Source organism: Zalophus californianus, chromosome X (assembly GCF_009762305.2).
Source record: "Zalophus californianus isolate mZalCal1 chromosome X, mZalCal1.pri.v2, whole genome shotgun sequence".
In the NCBI taxonomy this organism is placed as follows: domain Eukaryota; kingdom Metazoa; phylum Chordata; class Mammalia; order Carnivora; family Otariidae; genus Zalophus; species Zalophus californianus.
Genome location: NC_045612.1, coordinates 115,346,114 through 115,374,048, shown reverse-complemented (window position 1 = coordinate 115,374,048; position 27,935 = coordinate 115,346,114). Strand labels below are relative to the sequence as shown.

Genomic DNA, 27,935 nt, shown 5'->3' with positions numbered 1-27,935 from the left:
CCTTAGGGATTTAGGTATACATGTTCAAGTCTTATGGCTGAAATGTAATATTTTGGTAATTTTTAAAGTTTTATTAAGATGGAAATGATAAGTAATTTTTTTAAAGTTTTATTAAGATGGAATAAAAAGTAGCAAGATTCAGTGAAAGATTATTTTGGGAAAATTATACCTTTACTTGAAGAGAGATATACTTTTATGGCATTAATTATTTTAAGAAGGTAAAATTTAAGCATATTCAATTAAATACCGACTGTTGATAACATGTTACCCTTTATGACTTTTTTTTCTGTTTTTTTGTTCCATGTGTTTAGGAATCTCTTATGTTTTATTATTAGTATTTACTATAGCATCTCTTTTATTACTTTTAATGAATTTTAAGAGTTTTATTTTGCTGGGCATATATTACAAAATAAAAAAGAATAGAGGCCAAGAAGACAAAATGCACTTTAATTTAAAAAAAATAGTAGTCACTTATTGGGGCAAAATAATTTGATAGTGAAGAGAGAATTCACAAAAGATCTAAAAGCATTTTCTCTTAGTACACACACACACACACACACACACACACACACACACACACACACACAGAGACAGAGACAGAGGGGCAAAGGACAGATTCCCCAAAGCATTTTAACTTTCTCCTAATTTTATATGCTGACTTTTTTTTCTCAAAGAGAAAGATCCAACATACCACCACCCAGATTTGTGGACATCTCTCAGAATGTCTGTTAGTCTGCTGATGTATGAAATATCTCACTGTGCTTTCCGTGTGCCCTAGATTCTGATGAATCCCCTGTGGCCAGGGAAAGGAATGTGATTGTGCACACGAATCCAGACCCTTCCAACACTGTCAACAGGAGGTCTGGAACCAGGGATTCAGAGTGCCAAACTGAAGATATTCTGATTGCTGCTCCATCGAGAAGGAGAATCAGAGCTCAAAGGGGTCAAAGCATTGCAGCTTCCCTTTCTCATTCTGCTGGCAACATCTCTGCATTGGCAGACAAAGGCGACAGCATGTTCACTACTGCAGTGAGCAGCCGTACAAGATCTCGGAGCCTCCCCCGGGAGGGCAACAGAGGTGGGGATGCTGAGCCCAAAGTTGGTGCTAAACCCTCAGCATATGAAGAGGGGGAGCCTTTCATGGGCGACCAAGAAAGAACCCCAAATGATTGCAGTGAGGCCCCCAGCAGCCCAAGTGCACAGGAACACCAGCCTGCTTTGGGCCTGGCTTGTTCTCAACGTCTTCACAGCCCTCAGCACAAGTTAAATGAGAGAGGGAGGTCACGTCTGTCCCGAATGGCTGCTGACTCTGGCAGCTGTGACATCTCCTCCAACTCAGACACCTTTGGGAGCCCCATCCACTGCATCTCCACGGCTGGCGTCCTCCTCAGCAGCCACATGGACCAGAAAGATGACCACCAGTCATCCAGTGGCAACTGGAGCGGGAGCAGCTCCACATGCCCCTCACAGACCTCAGAGACAATCCCTCCTGCAGCTTCTCCTCCCCTCACCGGCTCTTCACACTGTGACTCGGAGTTGTCACTCAACACAGCCCCTCATGCTAATGAGGATGCCAATGTCTTCGTGACAGAGCAGTACAGTGACCACATGGATAAAGTGAGAGGCCACCGGGCAAACTCCTTTACGTCCACTGTGGCAGATCTGCTGGATGACCCCAACAACAGCAACACCAGTGACAGTGAGTGGAATTACCTACACCACCATCACGATGCCTCCTGCCGCCAGGATTTTAGTCCTGATCGCCCCAAGGCAGACAGCCTGGGCTGCCCGAGCTTCACAAGCATGGCCACTTATGACAGCTTTCTGGAAAAGTCTCCATCAGACAAAGCAGACACTAGCTCTCACTTTTCAGTGGACACAGAAGGATACTACACTTCCATGCACTTTGACTGTGGTCTCAAAGGCAGTAAGAGTTATGTCTGTCACTATGCAGCTTTGGGCCCAGAGAATGGCCAGGGCATCGGGGTACCTCCTACTCTTCCGGACTGTGCCTGGCAGGACTACTTAGACCACAGGAGGCAGGGGAGACCTAGCATCTCTTTCAGGAAACCAAAGGCAAAGCCGACCCCACCTAAACGTAGTTCATCACTGAGGAAGTCCGATGGAAACACAGACATTTCTGAGAAGAAAGAACCAAAGATAAGCAGTGGCCAGCTCCTGCCTCACAGTTCCAGGGAAATGAAGCTGCCTCTTGATTTCTCCAACACGCCTTCTCGAATGGAAACTGCCAACCTTCCCACCAAGCAAGAATCTGCTTGGATGAACCAGAGTGAACATGGTATTAAGGAACCTCAGTTAGACACTTCAGATACTCCGCCATTCAAAGATGAAGGTGCTGAATCAACTCACTATGCAGATCTCTGGCTTCTCAATGACTTGAAAACAAATGATCCTTACAGATCTTTATCTAATTCAAGCACTGCTACGGGTACCACAGTTATTGAATGCATCAAATCTCCAGAGAGCTCTGAATCCCAAACATCCCAGTCGGAATCAAGAGCCACCACCCCATCCCTTCCTTCTGTTGACAATGAGTTTAAACTGGCCTCACCAGAAAAACTGGCCGGCTTGGCGTCGCCGTCAAGTGGCTACTCGAGCCAGTCTGAAACACCGACCTCCTCTTTCCCTACAGCTTTCTTTTCCGGTCCACTGTCTCCTGGAGGTAGCAAAAGAAAACCGAAAGTTCCAGAAAGGAAATCCTCACTACAGCAACCCTCTTTAAAAGATGGAGCTCTTTCACTGAGTAAAGACCTCGAACTTCCAATTATACCTCCTACCCATCTTGACCTAAGTGCTCTTCATAGTGTCTTGAATAAACCATTCCACCACCGTCACCCACTGCATGTTTTTACTCATAGTAAGCAGAACCCAGTAGGAGAAACACTGCGGTCGAATCCTCCACCATCCCTTGCAATTACACCGACAGTCCTGAAATCTGTTAACCTTAGGTCCATCAGCAAGTCTGAAGAAGTGAAGCAAAAAGAGGGCAACAACACAGATCTCCCCTACTTAGAAGACAGCACTCTCACAATGGCTGCCCTGTCTCCAGGTAAGATTAAGCCGCATGTGGCTAAGAAATCAGTATCACGTCAGTACTCCACTGAAGACACCATACTGTCCTTTTTAGACTCCTCTGCAGTTGAGATAGGACCAGACAAACTCCAGTTAGAGAAAAAACGTACTTTTGATGTAAAGAATCATTGTGACCCAGAAACAGCAACCTCAGCTGGTAACAATCTTCTAGATTCAAGTGTCACAAAAGACCAAAAGCATATGGAGAGCGAGCTTATTCCGGAAAACACACCAAGTAAAAATTGTGACTTTCCCACAGAAGGATTTCAGAGGGTCTCTGTTTCCCGCCCAAATGATTTGGATGGTAAAGTACTACAATATGGAGCTGGTCCAGATGGAGCCCTAGCACAGGTGCAGAAGCCATCCTCTGCAGACTGGGAGGAAGCTGCATACCCTGAGTCTGTGGATGTGCTCACAGCTCAGTCAAACTCACCAACCAGACCCACAGACATAAGCAGTCAACTTAAGCATCAACTTGGAATGAGCCGCCATCATGACAAAGTGCCTGGGAATATCAGCTGTGAAGCAGAGCTATCAACTGCAAATTCATGCCCTGAAAAATGTTCTGAGCAGGAAAATATTGCTTCAGGTATTTCAGCCAAAAGTGCCTCTGATAACAGCGGAGCAGAGGAGACCCAAGGAAGTGTGGATGAGGTTTCACTGAAAGGTCAGTTGTTGATGCCTTTGTCCCAGTGGAAAGGTGTCTCACGGCACTTCATTGCGTTTTTTTCTTTCTTATGTTCCCCGTAACACAGTACAGCCCTGGGTGTTGGTTTCCCTCCATCTTTTTTTCACTTCTTAAAACAACTGAGATAAAAAGTTTTTTGTTATTGAGGGACTGAGCTGCGACAGATAATCTCTCTTTTTAAAAACAGCCGTAAGGTATCTGTTGTTTGTTGATGCCACAAGCCAGTGAAACACAGCAGCATGCCTGGTAACTTCTTCTTAAAGATGCTTTTGTTCTTCATTTAAGAATCGTCACCGAGTGATGACTCTATGATTTCACCACTTAGTGAAGACTCTCAGGCTGAAGCAGAAGGTGTGTTCGTGTCTCCAAACAAACCTCGTACAACTGAGGATTTGTTTGCAGTCATTCACAGGTGAGGCAATTAATACCAAAAGTTTTGCTTCTTTCAGTGCCTCTCATTAAATGCAAATACGGGAAAGCCTTGTGTACTTATGATACATTCAACAAAAAAGCAAAGAAAAATTAGTTTTCCAAATCAAACTGATAGACTTATATTTCTGTTAGGGAATGTGAGCCTTTATATATAGCTCAACCTCACTTGAGAGACTTCCATAAGAACTGCTGAAGGGAGAGGTGTTTTCCATAGGAAAGACATCCTGCGACAAGTTTTCGTTTGAAAACAATTTGTGGCCAAGTAACTTAGTGTGAAAGCTCAAACTCTGTCGTAATCTCTGACAAATAATTTCTTGAACCAAAAAAACTCACAACTGTAATCCTACACTAGCAGAGATGCAAGCCGATTCACTGAACAGTCAGAGCCCAAGTTTGAGACAAGACAGTGTATAAACCTGCCTGTTTCATAGCTCAGAACTAATCACTGCTCCTTTCATCCCCCTCTTCCTAAAACTTAAACTTCTTTAATAACACTCGTCCTCTCTAAAATTAATACCCCAAATCCCACAAACAGAGGATGTCCTCTGGGCTGTTTTTCTAGGACACTATTGTGTCCAGGCTGCCCATTCACATTCTCTCACTGCCCCCTGCCCCCTGCAATCAGGGGCCATGTCTGCAAGAATATATACTCCTTACAACTTGTGACTGATGAACAGAGCAGGAACTTGCACTCGGTAGCCGAACCCAGATTAGACTGAGCTATCCAATCCTGCTGTACCTGCTCCTTTCACAACCATGACTACCTTCTTCCACTAGGCCTTGGAACTACATGGGACTCCCAAGGGACACAACTTGGAAACTGCCTTTTCTACCTTATGAAGTTACACTTTTTAAAAAAGATTTTATTTATTCATTTGTGAGAGAGTGTGTGCATACGAGCAGGGGCAAAGGGAGAGGGAGAAGCAGACTCCCCACTGAGGAGGGAGCCCAACGTGGGGCTTGATCCTAGGACCCTTGGGATTATGACCTGAGTTGAAGGCAGACAGTTAACCAACTGAGCCACCCAGGCACCCCTGAAGTTATACTTTTTGAAGCAAGTTTTTTTTCAAGAAGCTTGCCATTTTTCCAGGAATTCTACTTTTTTTTTTTTTAGATTTATTTATTTATCTATTTGAGAGAAAGAGAGGGAGAGAGCACAAGCGGAGGGAGGCTCCAGCAGAGGGAGAGGGAGAAGCAGACCCCCTGCTTAGCGGGGAGCCCAACACAGGGCTCAATCCCAGGACCCTGAGATCATCACCTGAGCCAAAGGCAGACGCTTAAATGACTGAGCCACCCAGGTACCCCTGGAATTCTACTTTTAAAGGGAACTTGCATTTTCTGTTGATGTGGTTTTCTCATAAAGAAGGAGCACAGCTCAACAGCTTTTTTTTAAAGGAGTCCCAATCAGAAACACCTTCTGTGTGTATATACCTCAGCAGGCACACCTCACCACTCAGAGAGTGAAGAATCAGTTCATTTTTTCTTTGCTCTGCGTGTAGTCTAAGATCTGATTATATTTCCCTTACCACACTTTCTCTTAGGATAAGTTACTAAAACGCTATATAAGTTAAAGAGCCAAGTTCTTACCCCAAAGGACCAAATGTTAGTATCTGGAGTAGTGGACAGAACATAAGTAGTGGAGTCAGAAACATCTGGAATTGAATCTCAGTGCTGCCACTTCTTATCCAGTCTTGTCAGTTAAAACCTCTCTACCTCTTCCCTGTTAGTGGAGATACCTATAGCTCACAAATTCAATTTTGATGCTAAAATAACATTTTCATGTCTAGACTATGGTAGATGCTAAAAGCAAATGTTAGTTTGAAATTCCTACCGTATCGGAGTGCCAGACACTGGCACATGCGAGATAACAACCACAAAGGTTTCAGTGAACCAAAATGAGGCTGGTCTCCCAACTGCAAAGCTGACATTTTCTCTACCCTATGGATTTTTAGGTTGGTGAAAGAGCATGTTGCCAATATTTATCAACATACTGAATCATGCTGAAGATTCACTAAGTTTACACCTATTTACTTACCAAAAGAAATAATATGATGACAGATGCCTACGTTTGGTAGACTTACAGAGCTTGGTAATCTTAGATTTGCATTTGTGTAGGATTTATTTATGTGCAGCACAGTGACAAAGAATGACCTTGTTGTTTTTTTGTGGATGACATTTGATTTTTTTTACCTTGTTTTCTTGAGAGTTTACAATATATAGAGCTTTAAGAGCTCCAGAGGTAGTCTAGGTTTTTAGCTTCTCACAGAAAGTGGGCTTACTGACTGATACACAGCTGATGTTACTAAGCAGCTACAGAAAATGGTCTTTACAGCAAAAAATGGGTTGATTTATTTAAAAAGTCATGTAAGAAATTTTTTATATGGAGAAATTTAAAATGTTGACAGAACAGTATAGCGTACCTCCCCCTGACACACATATCCATCACCCACGCCTGTCCACCATCAACCTATGGCTAATCCCGTCCCATCCACACCTCTATCCACTTTGCTCTTCTGGTATTCACTGAAAGCCAACCCCACACATCAGAGCATTTTCTCCGTAATGCAGAGACAGATTTAATAAGAGAAAGCTATAGTCCTTCACTGCCTACACTCTAACCAGAAGTCAGACAGCAATATTTTCTCAGACTCTTGTAAAACATCCCAATAAGTCCTCCTCTAGAAGCTGTAGCCTCCGCATTAGTCATTATGTGAGCTGGTCATTTACAGAACCTAATTTAGGCCGCGGGTTACTGGAGAATTTCCCTCAGGCTGTGAGTGCTAGAAGGGCAAGGAATGTATCTCACTCCTCACCTCCAATGTCCTAATGCTTCCTAATCCAGTCAGATAGGGTCCACCCAAGTGCTCTTTAAGGACAATGCATGAATGTGACATAACACTTTGAGTTTCATAAAAATGTCTGTGGACTGAGATGTTTCCTTTTCTTGAAAGGTCCAAGAGGAAAGTACTTGGAAGAAAAGATTCTGGGGATATGTCCACTCGAAGCAAATCGAGGGCTTCTCTTGGCAGCAGTAGCAGCAGCAGCGCCGGTTCTGTCACTTTGCCCAACAGCAACGTGACCACCCCAAACAGCCAGAGGTCTCCTGGCCTCATCTACAGAAATGCCAAGAAGTCCAACACATCGAACGAAGAGTTTAAGCTGTTACTCCTCAAGAAAGGAAGTCGCTCGGATTCTAGTTACCGCATGTCTGCTACTGAGATCCTGAAGAGTCCCATCCTGCCCAAGCCTCCTGCAGAGCTCACCGCTGAGTCCCCACAAAGCACCCATGACGCCCATCAGGGGGCACCTGGGGCCGAGGCATTGTCCCCACTCTCTCCATGCTCCCCAAGAGTTAACGCAGAAGGGTTTTCCTCCAAGAACTTTGCCACCTCAGCATCGGCAAGGGTTGGCCGTTCCCGAGCGCCCCCTGCGGCCAGCAGCAGTCGCTACAGCGTCCGCTGCAGGCTGTACAATGCGCCCATGCAGGCCATCTCTGAGGGTGAGACAGAAAATTCTGATGGGAGCCCACATGACGACCGATCCTCCCAGAGCTCAACATAGGTGGCCCGGGCCAGGCTGGCTGTCAAAGGCCAAAACCCTTAGTCATATGAGGATGTAGGAACAGAACAGAGGACTGGGGAGAAGTCAGCACACCATGGGGTACCATCACTGCTTACCAACGAATTCCTAAATATTTGCTGGGGAAATGGAAGATCGTCTTTTTTATTTTCCACATTTTTAAGTAGCTGCACTGTCTTTCATATTTTTCTTTAGCTTAGTTTGATTTACCCAATCTCTTTCCTTTTGATAATATAGAATTTGAAAATGTCTGCTTTTCATGAAACCTAGAAAAAGTTTTCCCAGAGCTGCCTATTCAGAAAACAAAGCCCTCACTGTCATAATTCTTAAGAAGATGAAATTACTCTGGAGGTTTGGTATTTTTTTATATTAAAATGAACTAAAGCAAAATTCAGAAGAAAGAACTACACACATGTAAATACCATATTTTTGATAAAAATATGTAAATAGATTTATCAATGACGAGTGGACATGTGGCCAATTATCTACCACACACCAACTGTTTATAGAACACAACAAATAAAGTGTAATAATTGTATTCTGTGAATACCATTTTCATATAAAATACCATATTTAAATGTCCACCAATATGATTTTCTGAGTGATAAACCTCAATTATGAATTTTAAACTGGTGAAATAAAGAAAATCTTGAGGTCATATACTGAAATGTGATTAATTTAAAATAATGAATTCAGACCTCACCATTTTTGTGACAAATTGCAGCACCAAACAAGCGAATAGTAACACATGGCTATGATTTGCCATGTGGTAATTTGGACAGAATGAAAAGCATGCTTTTGATTTTTTTTTAATCAATGAGAAAAATCATCATTCTCAACAAAAAGCCCCGAAGAACAACATTTGACAGTGTCTTTTAGACTTTTAAGTTTTCAATGGATTGCTTTAAAGAGAATGAATAGGGAAACCAATAGTTAATTTTAGGTTATGTTTTATATTAGGCTACTGGGGACGTAAACAGTCATAAACTCCTTAAACAGTTTAGCAATTAGCTCCAGGTTCTTTAACTAACAAAAATAAAACATAAGCATGCCACAGAGCTATTGATTTATCAGTAAGTACCTGCAATGAGTTTTCAGTGAAGCTTTCTCTCTGTGCTGATGAGATTCATGCTACCTAAAAAGTAACAGAAATGACACTGTGAACAATATAGTTGGGAAATAGGTATGTGTATATGCATTATTTATATTCACTGTTAAACTGGGAATGGGGAACAGCTCTGGGTCACAATGCTACATACAAATGAGTTTTTGTCTGATTTTACTATATCTGCTTGGTGGCAAAAGGGGAGGGTGGTGGGTGGGAAAGGAAATGTCAGGGCAAGTGCTCTGATAAAATGAAGGCAGGGAAACAAGCTGAATTACTTGAAATTACTTGAATTTTCTTGTCTTAAAACTGAAAAAAAAAGTAGTTACAAGTTGAAATCTGCCAATGGTTCTTACACCTCTGATTTTAACGTGAATACTAATGTTTGAAATATGTCCGAAATATAAGCAGCTATGTACTTAGAATATGTTTTGAATGGGACAAGGTAGAAAGTAAAGAGAACTAAGAAGGGATATGGCCTATAAAAGAATAGAATGTGATTAGAATGCTAGAACAGAGCAGAGTTACCAAGAAATTGATAAGCAACTGGCTTTAAGTTTATGCAAGTGGTATTTGGGAAAGCAGGATGTGTGAAAGGGGGTTTGTGGCTTTGGTTTGATTCATACAACATGAAGGAGAAAGCCTGGTCTAAGAGGATGCTGTCTTTCAATAGAAACACTTTCTAAGATGTTATAGATTGAGAACTAGAGAATCTGATTGCTGTTGGCTTTTGTTTGTAAAGAAAAAAATGTCTGTCTTCTTCTACTATTTGCTTTCACTATCAAATTGTATTTCTTAATTTCTTGTCATCTTTGTATGTAAAATGGGTACTGGGGGTGGCGGGGTAGAGGAGGGAGAATGTGTGTGTGGGTGTGTGTGTGGATGTGGGTGCTTGCGCTGGGATAGATAAGCTACTTGGTAAAGGGTACATTTGAACGTGTATAAAGTGTTATACTTTTTATTAAAAGAAAAATGTTTGGGGGTTTGAAAAAAAATGGACCATCATTTCTCATTGGAACCCATTAGTCAAGAAAACCAGCATGGTTTGACACCACCTGGGAACATGAATAACTTTTTCTCATGCTTTGAAAAGTACACTTGGCAAAATTTTAAAAATAAAGTTTTTAGACAAATGCGCTAAGACACCGTCATTTCCAGTCCCAATAGGTGATCTTTTGTAATTTTCATAAAAGCAGTTCGTTTGCAGTATGGCTTTTGTGTAGTTAGGGGTTTTTTAAGTGTAAAGAAAGGTATGTGGGCTTTAAAAGTGATTCTAAATCTTGAATAGGAAACCCATTAATTGGCTTTAATAAATATGTCACCTTTTTATTATTGACATCAATTTAAGTAATGATACCATATATTTTTTAAAATACATACTGACTTGAATTGTGAGGCAATAAGATTCCTTCTATATGTAATGATCACAGAACTAACCCTTATAATATAGTTTTACTTATTTTGTTTACTCTAAAAATCTATAGCAGAGTTTCTCTATTTTATATTTCATAGATTAAAAAAAAAACCCAAATAATGATGGATTTTAAATTCACTGTGTTAAGAGGACTGAGTAACAAACTGAGTTAAAAAAAAAAAGGAATTCTTTAGTAATCTGGAATATTCTACATGGCTTTATTACATAGCATATAAGACCAAGAATTAGAGGGCTGTCTTCAACATTACTACCGTTTTGAAGCAGGGTACACACATTAGGTATTGTAGAAAACATCAATCCAAACTTTTCTTCTGTTGTTTGCACTGATGCTAATTTTTTGTTCTTTTATGTTTACACAACATGTCTATGTTGTGTGGGGGAAATTTTTTTTCCTTACTTTTTGGTTTTTTGTGTTTGGGGTGTTTTTTTTGGTTTTGGTTTTTGGGTTCTTTTTGTTTGTGTTTTTTGGGTTTTTTTTTTTTTGGCTAAGTAGAGGACATGGACTAGTTGTAGCAAACAAAACACGCTGTTTGCTCTTGCCAAAGGTCAGTGAGTGAGTACATTTGCTGCAGTGATGGCAGACTTAGAGAACTAGATCATGACAAAGGTTTAAAGAAGGTTACAGTGTAACTATTTTGGTACTAGAACCAGTTCATGCTGGCCAAAAAGACAATGGTTTATGGACTTGCATCCATTTTGTATTTTTGTAATATTTGTAAATATGAACTTTTTAAATTGTTGCAGAAATGGTTTCTTTTGTAAGATGTTTTCAACGTTTACATTCAATTCAAGCCTTTGTATATTTTAGAGCTGCGCAACACTTTAAGTCTTGTATTTATTTTTAGTAAAAATGGTGACAGTTTCATTGTGAACCCCTCAAAAAAAAATGTACCAGAAAAGTTTGATTACCTAGAAAGTGTGTATAGAAACTGCAAATAAACGTGACTGCAATTAAACAACCACTTTCTCTTGGATTATGTAACTGCATTCTTGGGGTTTCACAAACAGCAAGTGTTTTATAGGGAACTGGACATAAAGGAAGGGAACTGCGATAGCAAAAGCATGAGAAAAAAAGTAATAAATAGTGTATAATGAGCTCCAATCTCATTTTGGGTTTTGGGTTTGTGTGTTTCTTTTTTTAGATTTTTTTAAAAGTACTCTCAACATCCAACATGGGGGCTCCAACTCACAACCCCGAGATCACACAAGCTCTACTGACTGAGCCAGCCAGGCGCCTCTCTAATCTCGTTTTGTATTTGAGAGGAGAAAGAATAAATTTCCAATATCTACTATACTTTCCTTGTAGCTCCTCTGTGAGCCAGGAAAAGATTTATGTCTTTACTTTAAAATTCTCACCTGCTTTGCTTCTGAGAATTACTCAGACTGTGCCTCCTTCCAAAGATGGGCAGCCTCGATATACATGACAATATGCCACTAAATAATGTCATGTACCCTTACGTAGCAAATTTATGTGCCAGATAGTGTTCTAAGTGCTTTGCTTACTCAAACTCATGTACTCCCCACATTGTGCCCATTTAACAGATGGGGAAACGCAAGCACAGAGCTGTGTTACCTGACTTGTCCAAAGCCATGGAGGGACTAAATGTTGGGGCCGGAGTTAACCCCGGTAAATCTGGCTCCAGGGTCTGTGTTACCTGCCCATGAAGTAACAACTTTTTAAAAATAACTTTCCCTCTGTTTGTACCAAAGCTCTACAACTAAGGCCCCATACCCCCTCCTTAGAATTCCAGCAATGACGCGTACGCCTAGGATAGAGCCAAAGTCGACGTCTGTGACGGGAGGGCGAGAGATAGAGTTACATTTAAAAAAACAAAATTTTCCAAAAAAACAACCAATGACAGTGGAGAGGACAGGCGCTCAGCAACCTCACCCTGCCGAGCCTTCTCTACGAAGCGTCTCCGGCGCTGGAAGAATCGCGCGCCCGTGCGCCGGGGCCCCTGCGCAGCCGCAGAAACACCTCTCAGCGTTGGAAGACTCGCCGCTAGGCTCTAGCGCCGGGTCCCAATCCCACTAGCTTTTGCGAGCGGAAATCTGAACTCGAACGCCCAGCTACAGACGCTCGGAGGCGGGCACTGCCGGCTGCGCAATGGGAAACAAAGCCCCTCCCCTTGGCTGTCTCCCTAGCAACGTTCCTTTTTCCCTCCAACCATTGCGCAGGCGCCCGCCGGATTGGTTAAGAGCCGCGTGTATGGGAAAAAGAGTGCCGCGTGCTCGCTAGTGCGCGTGTAGTTCCGGAGCTTCCGGGGTCCTCGAGGCGGGCGTGTCACGTGGTCGGGCCCGACTTCCGGTGGGAGGACCGTTTGTGAAGCTATAGAGTTTTAACGGTTTTTTGGCCGTTGACGCTCCGGAAGGCTGGCTGACACGAACTGGGTCCTGTGCCCTCCGGAGGCCGGTGAGGCAGGTCCTGATGCCAGAACAGGTCTGTTTAGCGACACTTTTTCCTCCCTTTGAACTTTCTTGCCTTTCGGGTGTGCGCTAGAAACCGCTGAGATTCGGTTTGGTTTGATCCGGGGCGGAGCGGGGGGCGGGGCGGGGCAGGATTTGCCCGGAGGGAAGAAAAAGGACTTGATTTTTGGGATCGCGCAGAGGGGTGGTTCAGGGTGGTTCTCGCCGCCTGTCCCGGGATACCAGCGGCTATGAGCTTTTGAGATTTGGCCGCTTTTTGAGTACTTTGTGCTGACTTTCTGGGACAAGTAGATCCTTTTTCATTCTTTCTCTTAGCGAAGGCAGGTGGGGGGCGAGGAACTACCAAGACTCTGAGACTTTATATAGAATTTTGAGTTTAAAGAATTGGCGAACTAGCGAGTTAATTCGTTAAAACATTTCTTTGAGATTGAAACGTTGATTTTGAGGCTTTGTTGGTAACCTCGTTTGATCAATGACAGTGCAGTCTTCCTGGTTTACTCTAAATACATAAATGCGAGGCGAAAGAAAATATAGGCACGATTGTTTGAGAACTTGGTTAGAGATCGCTTCCTTCCCTCCTCTACCTGGCTCTCCCCAAATTAGGACTGCTCTAGGGTTTTAAACTACTTTAATAGTTACAAGTAGTGATTTTACAAGCAGCTTTTCTTCACGGTGTTTTACGAAAACAGGGCATGGGCTCGATTCAGTGCTGGGCGATGGGATAAAGTTACGGCGGCATTATCCTCCGTCCGGCAACTTTGTGGTCGGGTTAAGTTTGATACGGACAGAAGGGCTAGTTTTGAGAGGATTTTTAGAAAACGATTGTTCAGTGTTTTGACACAATTTTGATTCAAAAAAATTGGGTGTTGTAATCTGCCTTGGTTTTGCTATGTATTTTCTTCAGTGGTTTTCGGGTGAAACGCTGTTCTCATCCTTCACATTTTCGATCAATCTTGGAAGCTGAATCTTCAAATGACTTTTGAAAAATGCCTTTGAAATGCCTTTAAAGTTTAAAAAACGTCTTTAAAAAAAACCCAGGTGGCTTCTTGTTCTTACGTTATCAAGAGTTTAGGTTTTCTATCGTAAAATACAAAAGAGCTTCATTTTAAGTAAACTCATTTTGCAGGATTTTGAGTTTAATGAATTATATTAATTAACTTTGCATAATCCAGTCATGGTTAGGCTCTAAGAAATTGTCGTGGAAACTATCTTATGTGAAGACGGGAAAGGAACTAAAATTGATGCTGTGCCTGCTGTGAACCAGTCATGGTACTCAGTGGTTAACTGCGTCATTTGGTCTTACACAGCCCTGTGAAGTAGGTATTATTCCAACTTTACGAGTTAAGAAATTGAGGCACAGAGAGTTTAAATACCTGCTTGAAGCAAAATAGCAAATTTTGCAATTTGGATTTGGATTCGAGTATTTTTTAAAGCCCAGTTCTTTGCATTATGTCCTGGTTTTTAAAATTTGTTTACAAGAAACGGTTGCTGTATCCGCAGTATACAGGTGCAATGTGAATGAAAATTACATTTTTTTGGCCCTGAGTATTTATTGTCCGTGTGCTCCGTGACAAATAGTTCTGTTGAGAGGATGTTATGAATATCCAAATAATGAAATAACAGTTGCAAACAGTGAGTGCCTTTGCTATGCCAGCCATGAATTCTAAACACTTGACGTGTATTAATTCATTTAATCCTCATAACCCCGTGTGAGGTCTGTACTATTATCACCATATTACAAATTAAAAAAAAAAAAAAAAACAGAGAAGTCACACAACTAGTAAATGGAGGAGCTGGGACCTAAAGCCGAGGTATTCTGGCCCCAAGCCTAAGGTCTTTATGCTATTTGATGTTTCCCTTTGTCTAACAATTACCTTAAAAGCATTACTGTGTGAGTGTTCTGGTACTTTGGGGAAAGCAGTGTCACTTTTGGATGGGATGACTTAGCACCTTTGCTTTGTGGAGATGGAACTTGAGTTGAGCTTTGAAGTTGAATAGGTTCTCCTAGGTGGAGAACCAGCAGGGTATTGTGGGTAGAGGTCATGACAGGAGTGAGAGGTTCAAAGAGTGCAAGACTGGTGATTTGTAAATGTGCCACAGAGTTAGAAATATCTGAAGTCTAGTGGTGGACTCAATGAATGCTGCATCTATGTCTAACTACAGCCAAGTTTTGGCTGCAGTGTAATTAATCCAGTAGAGAATTGTCTCATTTTAAGAGTCTATAATGGTGGTGGCGGACTTTGTCTATAAAAGGCCAGATAATAAATATTTTAGGCTTAGAGCAGGGGGACAGGTGGTAAGAGGTGATCTCACTTGAGGAGTGTGGAGGCTTCTGACTGTGTAAGGACCTTGTAGGCCATTATAGGAGTTTGGGTTTTATTTTGTTATTGTTAGAGAAGGGATTCCAGGTGATTTTAATAATGAATAAGTAAAACCCATAGACCCTGGAGCCAGACTGCACCACTGTCTAGCTGTGAGACCTGGATAGATTATTTAACCTCACTTAGCCTCAATTTTCTCTTAAGAAAAATGGGGATAATAACAGAGCCTGCCCTATAGGATTGTCAGGAATACTAAATGAGTTAACACACATCAAGTGCTTAGAACATTGCCTGGCACAGAGTCGGCTGTAAAATCTGTTAGGTATTATTATCTGTACCTTGTGGTATATTCCAAATTTTCTATAGTGAAACATACGTAATGAAAAATTACACATATAAAATATAAAACAAAATTTTTAGAAGTACAATGAGATTATAGGAAATACTATTAGAGTTGGGAAATTTGAATTCAATATTCTTATTCCTTGAGAGTTCAAGTAGAGGTGCAAGACTGCTCCACAGTCTTCTTTGTCAGATATCTATGAACTGGGGACGTCTTACATAAATCATGGCCTATCTGCAAGATAGAAAATGAGGAAGTTGTTAGAGTGACTACAGTATATCTAAAGGTATTGGTTTGGAAAGACCTAGCCCACCATTGATTATTTTTGCCTGTTTTTGAGCTTTAGATCAATTGAATCATACAGTATGTTCTCTTTTGTATCTGAGTTTTACTCACCTGTATGGTTGTGAGATTCATCTTCATGTGTGGCAATGGTTGGTTCATTCTCATTGCTGTGTAGGCTTCCTTTGTATGAAAACACAGCAGTTTATTCATTATTAGTCTTATAATCAGAATAAAACAACCAGTTTAAAGAATAAAGGTTATACCTCAAATTGGAGGTTGTTTTTTTTTTTGTTTTGTTTTGTTTTGTTTTGAGAGAGAGAGAACATAAGTGGGGAGGGGAAGAGGGAGAAAGAGAATCTTTTTTTTTTTTAATTTAAAGATTTATTTATCTGAGGGGGAGAGAGAGAGCACGAGTGGGGGGAGGGGCAAAGGGCAGGAAACCCAAGTAGACACAGGGCTCCTTCCCACAACCCTGAGATCATGACCTGAGCTGAAACCAGGAGTCCAACACTCAACTGCCTGAGCCACCCAGGGGCCCCTCAGCTCCTTTCAAAAAGCAGTTAGGAGTTGTGTTCCCTTGTTCGTTTTTTTCCAGCATTTACTCTGTAGCCTTTCAGTTGTGAAGCATTCACTTCACAATTTGGAATTTGCGTGTGATCTTGATTCTTATTCCTAGGTGTGGCAGCCTAGCCCTTCAAGTTTTAAAGGTTTATTCTAAATCACTAATGGATGAGTTATTGTTTTGTCACTCTCTAAAATTCAGCCAGGGCTCCAATTCACTTGGAGTTGGCATTCGGAGAACATAACCCTATTAAGTTGATTATGGTAGTAAGTCTGTGAAGTAACTATTTTATGTGTTGTTTTTCAGGAGTAGGTGGTTTACCACCCCTAGGTGACCAAGCAGTTCCACAAATAAACCCTCCAGCAAGCTTAAATATAATTAGGCCCAACTCTGAGGAGGTGGAGTGCTGCTGTTGCACAAAAAAGATGTCTAGCGCCTCCAGTGAAGTTGATGTGGTTTGTATTTCAATTTGAAAATCTGTCTTTGTTCTTTTCACTGTGCTCTCTTTCTTTTCTAAATTGAATTTAATTTCATTCAGTGAAATGCAGAAATAACAACTTCATGAGTTTTGACAGTGGTCTATAAAGCTGCGGCAAACATTCATGTACAAGTTTTTTGTGAACAGATAATAGCATTTCCTTTGGGTAAATATTCAGGAGCTGAATTGCTAGCTCATAGGGTTAATGTAACTTCATGAAAATCTTGCCAGTCTTTCAAAATCGTTGGCTGTTGTACAGTTCTGTCACATTCTGCTATGTTTCTTGATGCCTGAAGGTGAGTAAAAATACAGATTATTAAACTAGATATAATTTGCCTTAACAGAAAAAGCATTTCTTTACTTAAATAAGGATGTGGGTATTAATGCCACCTAAGTGCTATGGGCAATTCTCTTAACTTCTGTCAGCCCCAGTATCTTTTCATCTTTGGACATAATGTTAACCACCTACTGAGAATTGCTTTCTGAAATAAATATGTGAAAGCAGTTCGAAAAGCATAAGGCACTATGCACGGTATATTTTATCAGAACTAATCTATAGCCCATTCCATATTGTTTTGGTTATGCTTTTTGAAACAAAGACTGCATAGCTTCTATCTGTCTTTATTTTAACATTATTCCTATAGTTTATAATTCATTCTTAGAATACTGTTATTAAATGAAATCTAACGGATATTTATTGTATATTTATTTATACCCTGTCCTATTCCAAAAAAAAATGTTTTAAGGTGATTAATTTAGCAAGAAAAATAGGTGCTTAAGTGTTTCCTATTTTATCCACAGAGTGGCACTGTTGGATTATTTAAAAATAAAAGCCATGTACCCTGGTTCTTTGTTCATGGTTAGAGATACTTGCTTTTACAGCAATTCTGGTGCCAGGTTACTAGACTAGTCTTTCTACCCTGAGTTACACAAGAGGTTAAGCTCAATAGAAAATGATAAGTGTAGTTGGGATAATGAGAAAAGTTTTTTAAGAACATCTTTTCATGTAGTCCCTAGTATTTACAGTGGACAGAGGTCCTTTGATAATCACCAATAGGCTTTTGGAGCTTCTTAAAAGTGAAATTGAAGTCCTCACTTTTTCTTTCAGTTCTATCTTTCATCTTTCCTTTTAATTTGTTAATACATCTTCCTTAGATAAGAACACGAATACCTGCTTATGATGATGATAACACTGTTCTTTATGCATATGAACCAAACACTGCATATGTCAATAATGTAAGTAATGTTAATTGCCATTTGCCAAATATATTAACACTTAACCATTTTAAAGGAAAAGGTTTAAATTTTTCATATACTGTAGAGTTCCTCTAAACTCAAACTCAAAAAATGTTGGCCTCTCCTGAATTTGTTTGCTTCCTTTCGTTAGACATTGAGCACTTAACCATTTTACTTCCCTTTTCCTTAGGTAGTAGGAAGTTCAGAGCAGTTTATACTCATTTTCAGTACAAACCTTGAAACCTAGGTCCTTCTGATATAATAAATTCTTATTTCCTCCCTTAATTAGCAGTTGTCATTTTCATTCTCGTATTAATGTGAGTTTTTATTTTATTTTGTCTCTGCTTTAGATTAAGACTTCTGAATCCTTTTGAAAAGTTGGTGACAAATAAAAACAATTTAAATAAATGTGAAGTTTTTTTTCCTCCTGGTGTTCAGTTTGGCTCTTATAAAAGTAAAGCATTAACTACTTAACTTTTAAAATATTAGCAGGAAAGCGTGATGTCTGACGCATCCTACAACGAAGAACAACAAAAAACAGTTACGGATGTCCTCACTCATTGTCAGGTATAAAAGTTCTGTCTCTCAAATGTAGTTTTCTGAAATACTAAGTTAAAATTCCCTTTATTTCATGTAAAGTATACAATTAATTGAAATTTTGCTGTATCAAATTACTTAAGATTATGCCTTCATTGTGATGATTTTTAATAATTTCTAGTTAGAATAGCATCTCCAGGTGAAAATTTTGAAATACCAATATGTACGTTTTATAGCTTTGTTTTAAAAGCCCTTAACTGAAGAAATGTGTGTTATGTTGCTTGATATTGAATTAATTTCCCCTACAAAATCTTTGAAGGAAATTGTCTGCTACAGAAAAAAATTAGTATGTGCCTAAATGCATTGCTGAGATAGCTCAATCGAAAAAATGGCAGAATACCATTGTTTTTAAAGAGCATATCTTATGTAGTTTATAATTTTGAGGGGATTTTGTAAAAGTTAGCGTGCTGGTAGAGATTGATGGGTGTAATTATCAAGGATTTTGTGAGCTGCATCCTCTAGAGGTAATGGAAGTTTGTTTTTTAAAAAGTAGTTAATATACAAAGTTTGTTGGATTAAAATGAGCTACCGTGCCTAAGTAAAGAATGTTTAGGTGAGTCTTTACCACTGTTATTGAGAACAGAAGTGGACTGCTTCAAGGGAACACATCAGGTCTTTGGGGAAGGGTGTACGGGGAGGGACAGGGGGTGGTGGGAGGGGGGTTCTGATGGCCTGCCTCACATAAGCACCCACGACACCCCGGGCTGCCACTGCTCTGCCAGGGCCTCCTTTCTGAGCGACGGTGCAAGATGTGGTGGGCTAGAACGTGGAGGAGGAGAAAGGCCCAGGGGCCCAAGTCACAGCCCTGAAACCGACCAGAACGCTAGTCTTTGCACCCAAGTGTGTTCCCCTAGAACCTGCCCTGTTGACCTCAGTGCTATAGGCCAGTGGGTCTCACTTGATCAGGCAGCAGAACCACCTGGAGGGCTTGTGAAAGCAGATCGCTGCCCCCAAGGAAATGGTTCTGGCCTCCTGTTAAGTGTATTTTTGGCCTGAATGAAATTTCTGTGTATTTGAAGAATTCCCAGGTTTTTTTAGTCACATACCTGGTTGGCCAATAGGGGACATGTACTCAAAGGTTTTGTAAGGTTAATTGTTGATTGCCTGATTTTGAAATACTCTGAAGCCAGAAGTCACACCTGTTATATTTGGCTCACTGTTCTTTCCAGCATAGAATGCTCACTGCCTGTGAATTCACACCATGGTTCTATGGAAAGAGGCTCTTTGGCCTTTTAGCAGATTTGAAGCTTTCTAACCTAAAATAGCCCCTTCCTTGACATAAAATGACTCCATCATAAATGTGGTGGCTTATAAGAATGGTGGTACATTTACTTCCCCGTATTAAAGCTTCTTAAAATGCCTGTATGGCCTGGAGTAGTTGAGTAGGAGGTTGGGGCTCCTTATCTCGGCCGGCTGGACTCTGTGTCACCAAAACCAGACATCTGGTTCTGACAGCTTAAGAGCTTTTGTTTCTAGCGGTCAAAATTTCGCTTATTTTTTTGTTACTTTTGGAATAGAAACTATTAATAGCTTGTATTATGATAGGTCATCTATGATGCTATTCAAAATCTGGATAAGAAATTTGATGTCATTCATGGAAAAGTTTCAAAAATCCACCGTTTTCGTGTGAAATCATTGTGGCAGAATCGCGTGAGTGTTAACAAAAATATTTTCATAATTGTAATACACCTCTTGCTTCTAAAGGTGCCAATGAGTTGGAAATGAAAAAGAACTATTAACTATGAGATTAGCAAGGCCAAATTGGTTCTTGCTGTAGCAGCAGATGGGAGACCAAAACTTGGGAAAATGTGTAAGTTTAGGTTTGAGAAATGTATGACAATGAATATTTTTATGTTTATAACCACAGTGTATAAAATTTGGTTAAAATGTAGGGTTGAAGAGGAACAAAAATCATATAATTAAAATAGAGCATTAATCTTTAGTAATATAAAGCAGTGTTACCTGAAAAATAAATGTATGTTTACTACTTACTTTATTTCCTTTTTTACTCACTGACAGTTGGTTTATGCTGGGTTTGTGTCATTTCAGAAGCACCTTGGATATGCCTACAGAAATTATAATTACCTGCTTTCCAGAAAGATCAGATTCCAGAAAATGAGGAAAAAGGAGCCTCCTTCTTCATTCTCTTACCCTGAAAGTTATAGCCCAACTATGCCGGTGGAGAGGCCAGCAAATGATTCCCCGATCAACCCGGTAGGAACACCCTACCATTCAGAAGAGGGGTCCCCAGAACGGGATCCGGAGTCACTCCTCCAGGAGCAGGAGCCAAATCTGAGCCAGAGTCCGACACTTCCCTCCATGTATTCTCCACATTCATTTCAGCCATATTTCACACCTGATGATCCAGTGCAGGGCTCCTCTTCCATGCCCTGCTATTCCAGCCCAGGGGCCCACAGCACCCACAATATCTTCTCACCTACCCGAGCTGCTGCAACAGTATCTGGATCCATGCTGGGTCAAGGTGAGCCCAGTCCGGCACATAACCTGGAGGTGACGACTTACCCAACTCTAATGGAAAATAAGGGCCTCGGCCGTACTGCCTCATCTCTTTGTATGCCGCCCAACTTTGGTGAGTGTGAAATGACACAGTACAAGTAGCACTATTTAACCTATAATCACAAGTAGCACTATTTGACCTATAATCCTCAACGTCCTTGATGCAAGACCATATCTCCCTACCTAACATCTCTTCTTTCGGGATAATGATCAGGTCAAATTTGATTTGTCTTTTTCCCCCCATTGAAGCTACAAGTTCACCAATTGGAACTGACCCAAGGATCCTAAAACAAAACTTCTCTGATGACCCTTCAACCTGGTCCGTGGATGAAGTGATCCAGTTTCTGAAACATATAGATCCTCAGACACTCACCCCCATCGCTGACCTTTTCAGGCAACATGTAATGTATATTTTGATCTGATTTTCCTGCCATAGTGCTTTTCTCTTTCTTTTTTTTTAAGTAAGCTCTATACCCAGTGGGGGGCTTGAACTCATGACCCCAGGATCAACAGTCTCATGCTGTAGGACTGAGCCAGCCAGGCGCCCCTGCCATAATGCTTTTGAATGACCTCTGTGCAGGCCCTTCAGTTGGGTACTGATTAGTGTGGTTGGTGGGGGAACCCTAGCAACTGATTTTCCATATGTGAGAAAGGTTACTTGGACCAAAGTTAGATCCTTAAATGGTAGAGGCTGGATTTAAATAGGAACAATGTGACATGGTGTCCTCTTTGTTATGATGCCCAATGAATCCAGCAACTGATTCCATTTGGCTCAGTTCTGTTAACCTTATATGGTTATTGACGATTTGGGGTGCTGATACCCTCATGCCATTTACAAAGTAACATCATGGGTTAAATTTTTATAAGTTCTGATTTTTATTATACTTAGTAGAAAAAGTACAGAAGGTGCCTGACAAAGGCAATACCATTAAGGGGTTTCAGGTGTTTTCAGACAGTACAGTTTTATTTTTAAACCAGAACTTGTAAAAACCAAGTAATATGTTTCAGCAACATCAGTCAGTCTATTAGTAAAGAACTTGAGGGAGGATGCCTCGTGACTATCAAGTCATGTTTTTATAGTGTTTCCTAATGAATAAAATTAGTGGCCACATATTTGATGTACCCTTTTCTATATGGCAAGAAAATAGTTTTTAGCATCTAACTTCAGACAACTGATTAGCTTTCAACATCAAGACAACACTGTATAGCATATGAACAGTTCGTATGGATGCTAACACCGTCATATTCCAGGCTGTTAAAGGAAAAATTCTACCATTCATTGTTTTTACTCTTTGTCACAGTTATGCAGTATTTTATTCAGCACACTATTTTAAAGGTAGGTAGTTTGATGCTTAGGACATTTTTAAGATTTTAGGTTGGGGCGCCTGGGTGGCTCAGTCGGTTAAGCGTCTGCCTTCGGCTAAGGTCATGATCCCAGGGTCCTGGGATGGAGCCCTGGGTCGGGCTCCCCTTCTTGCTCTCCCTCTGCCCCTCCCCCATTTTGTGTGCGCACGCTCTCTCTCTCTCTCTCTCTCTCTCTCGCTCGCTCTCTCTCTCTCTCTCAAATAAATAAAATATTTCTTTAAAAAGATATTAGGTTAAATTTTCTTCCTAAAATTCAAAGTAAATTTACAAGTGATCAAGCCATGCTTCACTGTACAAATTCTATCTGTCTTAGTTTTCATCAAGCAAGAGTGTACTCAAGAGAATATACATCAGCCATGAGCTGCTCTCTTCTTGGTGTTACATGTTCCTATAAATGCAGAAATGACCATTCTGATAAAATATGAACATATTAACTAATGACCGTTCTTTCCTTCTGTCTGCAGGACATTGACGGGAAGGCTCTGCTACTCCTCAACAGTGACATGATGATGAAGTACATGGGGCTGAAGCTGGGGACAGCTGTGAAGTTGTGCCACTACATTGATAGGCTTAAAGAAGAAAAATTCTTTAACAACTGAAAACACGTTAGTGTAGATTTAGCTTCGACTTCATTCAGGGTAGACCGGTGCCATTTCGGTGTAAAATCATTTTTCTGCCCTTAGAAGTTTTTGTGTAGAAGGTTCTTTTAAAACTATGTTCTGTCCAGAATTGCACAACTACATTACAGTCTGGTCTACTATTTTAGAAGCCATTTAACATGTTAGTATTGGCATACTCAGATTGGGAGTTTGTTTTTTATATCTTTTTATCATTTTCATTGTATAGTTTACAAATGTACTTCACACAAGAAACAGAAACACCTTTAATTTCTGTTCATCTTTACCTATAGAACCAAAACAGCTGAATCCCAAAGAGTAAATATCAGGGACTGAAAAGTTCTCTAATAAATCTATGGGTTTTCCTTATAAGAAAACTTAAAGATGCAACTGTAGATAGCATCTTTCTAAAATATTTTATGTTTGTTACTGTAAGGTTCTGTTCATGTTCTACCAGCTTCCCAAAAGGGAAAGCCATATAAATTATTTTCCTTTGTTTTGTTATTTCTATATATGTTATATTCCTATTTAAAGAAAAAGCAACCTTATAAGCTTTCGTAAAATATTCTTCCCAGTTTTTAGATAAATTCTTAGATAGAATGGTCATTTTATGCAAGAGATACTTAGTTTAAAACTTACATATTTTGCCTAAGCTTGGACATTTCACTAGGCATTCATTGCTCACATCTCTCTATAAAGATGCCTTTGTCCAAATTTTTGAAAGATATATATTTTATTGTCTGTGTTCATAATGATGCTGTTTCATATTTATATTTTATCCTGTATCTGAAGTATACACACAAGTAAATCTTTTCGTTTTGAATTTAAGAATAGCACTTTGCACTTCACAGATGTAAAGATGAACTATATTTAGTGAGATGTTTTTATTCTGTTAAAAATATTCGCACATTTGCCGTCACTAGTACCTCGTAGCTGACTCTAGGACTTCCATACCGGGAAGCTCTCTGTCCTGTGCAATGTTTCCGGTTCATTTGCTTTCTGAGCCATTTATCCTACTAAACTTTGGAAGATATGTTAGCTCGAATTTGTCATTTTGGACTTTATTTTTAAAAATTAGAACTTTCAAGTGAAAACTGTTCCTTGTTTTGTTATTTATTACCTTGTTATATTGTATAACATTTGATATAATACTTACAAGCTGTGAGAATTGGTGCTAAGTGTATTAGCCATTTGTTATAAATGCCAATAAAATGTTCACCAGGGGCAAAAATGTACATTTTCCTTTTCAAAAACCAAGTGTACTTTATAAACAAATGTAATTCTTTACTGGGCATATGTAATTTAAAAGGTGTTTTTATTTATGTTATTCATTTATGTTATTTCTTGTAAGACAAGATTCTATTTTAAACTTGATCTCTCAAATTGTTTGTGTGAAGATGCTGTGCCCAGTTCAACAGTCCTCAGGTGTTTGTATGAATACTATGTTTTACAGTTTTCAGATTTTAAAATATAATAAAGTTTTAAAACCACAATAATGTCAAAGCCTCAGATTTGATTTTATTTGCTTGCAGTGCATGACATTAATGTACAAATTTATTAGAGTTGATAAAGAAACGCTCTACTAAGTTTGTGGTTTTCTACGCCCAGAGAGTTGACTATTAACACTTGCCCTCATTCTACAGATGAGCAGATCGCTAGCAGCAAAGGGCGGAGCTCCGGGCTCCGGGCTCCGGACTCCCTGCTCGGCGGAGAGCCTGCTTCTCCCTTCTCCCTCTCCCTCTCCCCCTGCCTGTGTTCCCTCTCCCCCTGCCTGTGTTCCCTCTCTCGCTGTGTCTCTCTCTGTCAAGTAAATCAAAATAAAATCTTTTTTTTTTTTTTTTAAAAAAAAGGGCCGATCTCTTGGAGGGCCTAAACGAGACCCCAGGGGAGCAGTACGAAGTTCCATCGGTGAGCCTTGTCTTTGCTCAAAACTTGTTGCTCGCAATGGTATTGGTGATGCGAGCGCGCTGGAAAGGACCAGGGCCCCCCGCGTATCTCGTCCCCGTCCCCGAGTTCTCACGTCTGCCTCGCAGTTCTGGCTGCCCTTTGACCCCCGGGGGCCAGGAGCCACACTGCCTTTCTGCCTTCAGCTCTCCCAGCTTACAGGGCGGAAAAGCCTTAGAGGCTCGGGATTGGGGTTGCATCGCCTTCAGTACCTGACCCCTTGCCCCTCTCCCCTAGGCCAGGAGCTTCTGCTCCATGCCTTTGAACCCGGAAGCTCGTCCCGCTGCAACAGCGTGTCTGCTAGTTCACTGGGAGACGACAGGGTCCTCGCCGAGGCTCCAGGGCTGCCGCTCTAGTGGCTGGAACGGGGGTGTCACTGTGCTCGTCTGGGATTTGGGGGATTCAGAACCACTTGCTCTTTCAAAGAGAAAGGTTTGTCAGCTTGTAGTCCGGAGAGAGCATGCCACGTTAGGCTCTTGTGAACTCTCCAGGCTTTTAAAATGATCTTTCCTCTGGTTTTGCCTCTCAGTCCCTCCTTCCAACACCAGCTGGCGGAAATCTGCAAGCTGACCTCGGCAGCCCTCCGGGCGCATGGAGCGTTTGCTTTCGTCTTTGCATGATTTCTGATCATTGCAACGTCTTCAGAGTATGCGTTCCAGAGTAGGACTTCCCAGACTTTCAAACCCAGGCCCCCTCTGTAAGCATGAAAAAGCCACGCCTTTCTGTAACATGACTAGGAATGAAAAGCTAAACCTCGTGACTAGGAACAATGTCGTGGGGGAGGAAAAGCACCGCTTTTCAAGTACGAAGGGGTTGCATTCACCGTTGGCTGAGTGAATGAAGTACGGTTGGAATTCTGGGGCTGTTTGTACGGTGAGATGCCGGGACGCGCTCGTATCTCTCAGTCCTCTGACGCTGATCCAGGGAACGAGGGAGGGCTCTCGGGCATGGAGGATGTGCCGCCCGGGGCCCACGTTCACAATGCACGGCAGACGGGGTTCCTTCCTTTACCTCCCGACATTTCCCCAATTTTCTCCCGAAGGTTGATGAAACTGCACCTTGAAAGCAACTCTCCACAGTGAGCACGTCCTCAGCTCGAGCTTCCCCACTCTCCTTGCTATACTAGAGGTCACTCTGGACATGTGGGGCCCCCTGCTCTGGCTCCAGGGGCGCTCGCAACCCAGGGGACGAGCTTTAAGGAATAAGCGACCTACGTCCTCCCCTCCAGCTGCCTAGACCATAACTGAGGTGACCCAACGTTCATGGGAAGGAAGAGCCTCGGGAAGCTCACGATAGAGCACGTGAGCCAGTTCCTAGCGAGTATGAGTGCTAAGTGTCCTACTACTGCAGTAATCCTGCGTCCCGCTCTTCAGCTGAAGAACCAAAGCCCTTACCTAAGCTCGTTCGCCTGGGGAACTAATCCCTCAGGGGCGAGGGGGCAGGTGGGGCAAGCTATGGCCTCAGGAAGCCCCACTCCACCTTTGGCCTCACTGTGGCACCTGCCTTTGGCTGGCCTGCGCTGCTCAAGTTCATCGCTGTCGGGGGGTGGGGGTCTATATAGTCCATGAGGCACAGAAAGAAGTCAATCCAGTGGGAGGGGAAGAATATACAACACGCTCTTTTTACATTTAGAGAAGATGAGAGAAATGAAGCTCCTTTACGTTGAATGTATGGACTGACAAAGGTGACGTGTTCCGAAGCGCTGCGTGGTGTTGACACGCCCCGCCCCGCCCCCAGCCTTTCTAAGTTCCCCGAGCAGCCCGGAGGCGGCATTTCCCAGGCCCCCTTGCCAGCGGTGGGGGTTAGAGCCCCCCGCGAGGGAGAAGGTGGGAGGTAAGCAGAAGCAGTTTCCCTCTGGTAGCTGTTCAGGACAGGCCTTTGGCCGAGCAGAAGGCAGACGTGCATTTCTGGATGTCGTCTGGAGATTTCCCCACGTCAGGCACGCAGGAGGCTGAAACCATGGAGGGGGGCTTCTCTGCAACCCTTGCGCGCCTGGATCTCTGGGAACTGCCTCCCTCGCCTTGGCCCCCTGCCCTCCAGCAGCCGCAGAGGCTTCTGGATCTCTATCCAACCACTTCCACTCTGAAGACCTAGAATGTCGTGTGTGCCCTCTCAAACCCTGACTGGTCTACCCCCCCTCAGAAGGTTGCCCCGGAGAAGCTGCCCACTGTTGGGAGGGAGGAGTAGAAGGTCCACAGCGAGGGGCCTTTATGTAATCAGGTCTGAGACTCCTTTGGCTGTAAGATGCGCCATCGTTTCATGGACCAAACGGGAGAGAAGAAGGTTGCCTCTTAAATCACACGCCATGGTCAGCGATGCCGCCGATTTCATAGATGTTAGGAGGTGGGGAAAAGCGGATGGGTTAAGACATGAAATGGTAACTCAAAAGCTGAACAGGTCGTTTTAGAGGGATAAAGCAAAGAAACGGAGAACTAAAGACCGATCATGTGAGCCCAGTGGACAGCAGGAAAAGGGCAGCGCTAGTCTGAGCTTAGTAACAACCACAGCACAAAGTAAAACAGAGCAATCTAATCAGATCGGCCGGAAATTCGCAACTCTCGAGACTTTGAAATGTGAAAGTGTAGCCAATGGCATAAGCAGAAGGTCTTGCCATGAGTGTCTATTTTGTCTTCGGGCATCAGCTGATGCTAGACAGAAGCCATCACATTTAGCGGGTCATTTAACAATTTCCTGGCATCCACCGAAGAAAAGAAAGAGGAAGTTGCCATGATGGTAGAGTCACACAGTCTTAAAGACATGTCATCCAGATGCCACGCGTGGACCTTGTTTAGATCCGGCCTAAGAGAAGCCGACGGTAAAAAGGCGTCTATGTGACGGTCCAGGAGAGGTGGGCACCCAGTGGCTATGAGATGATAGTAAAGAGTTATTCATTTAGGACAACGTGGCCACA

At 41.8% G+C, this 27,935-nt stretch overlaps 2 protein-coding genes across 7 annotated transcripts in view; both read left to right on the top strand.

The window, feature by feature from the left end:
- NHS (NHS actin remodeling regulator) overlaps positions 1-11,285 on the top strand; it is a 350,037-nt gene extending 338,752 nt beyond the window's left edge. For both annotated transcript variants that reach the window (XM_027608735.1, XM_027608734.1), the window contains 3 exons: positions 779-3,760; positions 4,067-4,193; positions 7,165-11,285. In XM_027608735.1, coding sequence (XP_027464536.1) covers positions 779-3,760; positions 4,067-4,193; positions 7,165-7,774 — 3,719 coding nt within the window. In that variant the 3' untranslated portion in view covers positions 7,775-11,285. The remainder of the gene's footprint in view (positions 1-778; positions 3,761-4,066; positions 4,194-7,164) is intronic.
- Positions 11,286-12,570: 1,285 nt separating this feature from the next.
- SCML1 (Scm polycomb group protein like 1) lies at positions 12,571-24,576 on the top strand. 5 transcript variants are annotated; one of them, XM_027608658.2, is made up of 8 exons: positions 12,571-12,772; positions 16,577-16,725; positions 17,904-17,984; positions 18,474-18,551; positions 20,127-20,231; positions 20,631-21,171; positions 21,348-21,499; positions 22,928-24,576. In XM_027608658.2, exons 2-8 carry the CDS (start codon positions 16,696-16,698, stop codon positions 23,060-23,062), a joined length of 1,122 nt encoding a protein of 373 aa, XP_027464459.1. In that variant the 5' UTR covers positions 12,571-12,772; positions 16,577-16,695; the 3' UTR covers positions 23,063-24,576. The 5 variants fall into 5 exon arrangements, with proteins under 5 accessions (XP_027464459.1, XP_027464455.1, XP_027464458.1 ...); XM_027608657.2 differs by lacking the exon at positions 12,571-12,772 and having other exon boundaries at positions 12,812-16,725; positions 20,631-20,795; positions 20,925-21,171; XM_027608654.2 differs by lacking the exon at positions 12,571-12,772 and having other exon boundaries at positions 12,811-16,725.
- Positions 24,577-27,935: the final 3,359 nt, after the last annotated feature.

Coding starts and splice junctions, on each gene's coding strand:
- SCML1 (XM_027608654.2), top strand. CDS start 16,561: ATGTGTTGTTTTTCAGGAGTAGGTGGTTTACCACCCCTAGGTGACCAA. Junction 18,552..20,126: donor ATGTCCTCACTCATTGTCAG/GTATAAAAGTTC, acceptor GTATTATGATAG/GTCATCTATGATGCTATTCA. Junction 21,500..22,927: donor CTGACCTTTTCAGGCAACAT/GTAATGTATATT, acceptor TTCTGTCTGCAG/GACATTGACGGGAAGGCTCT.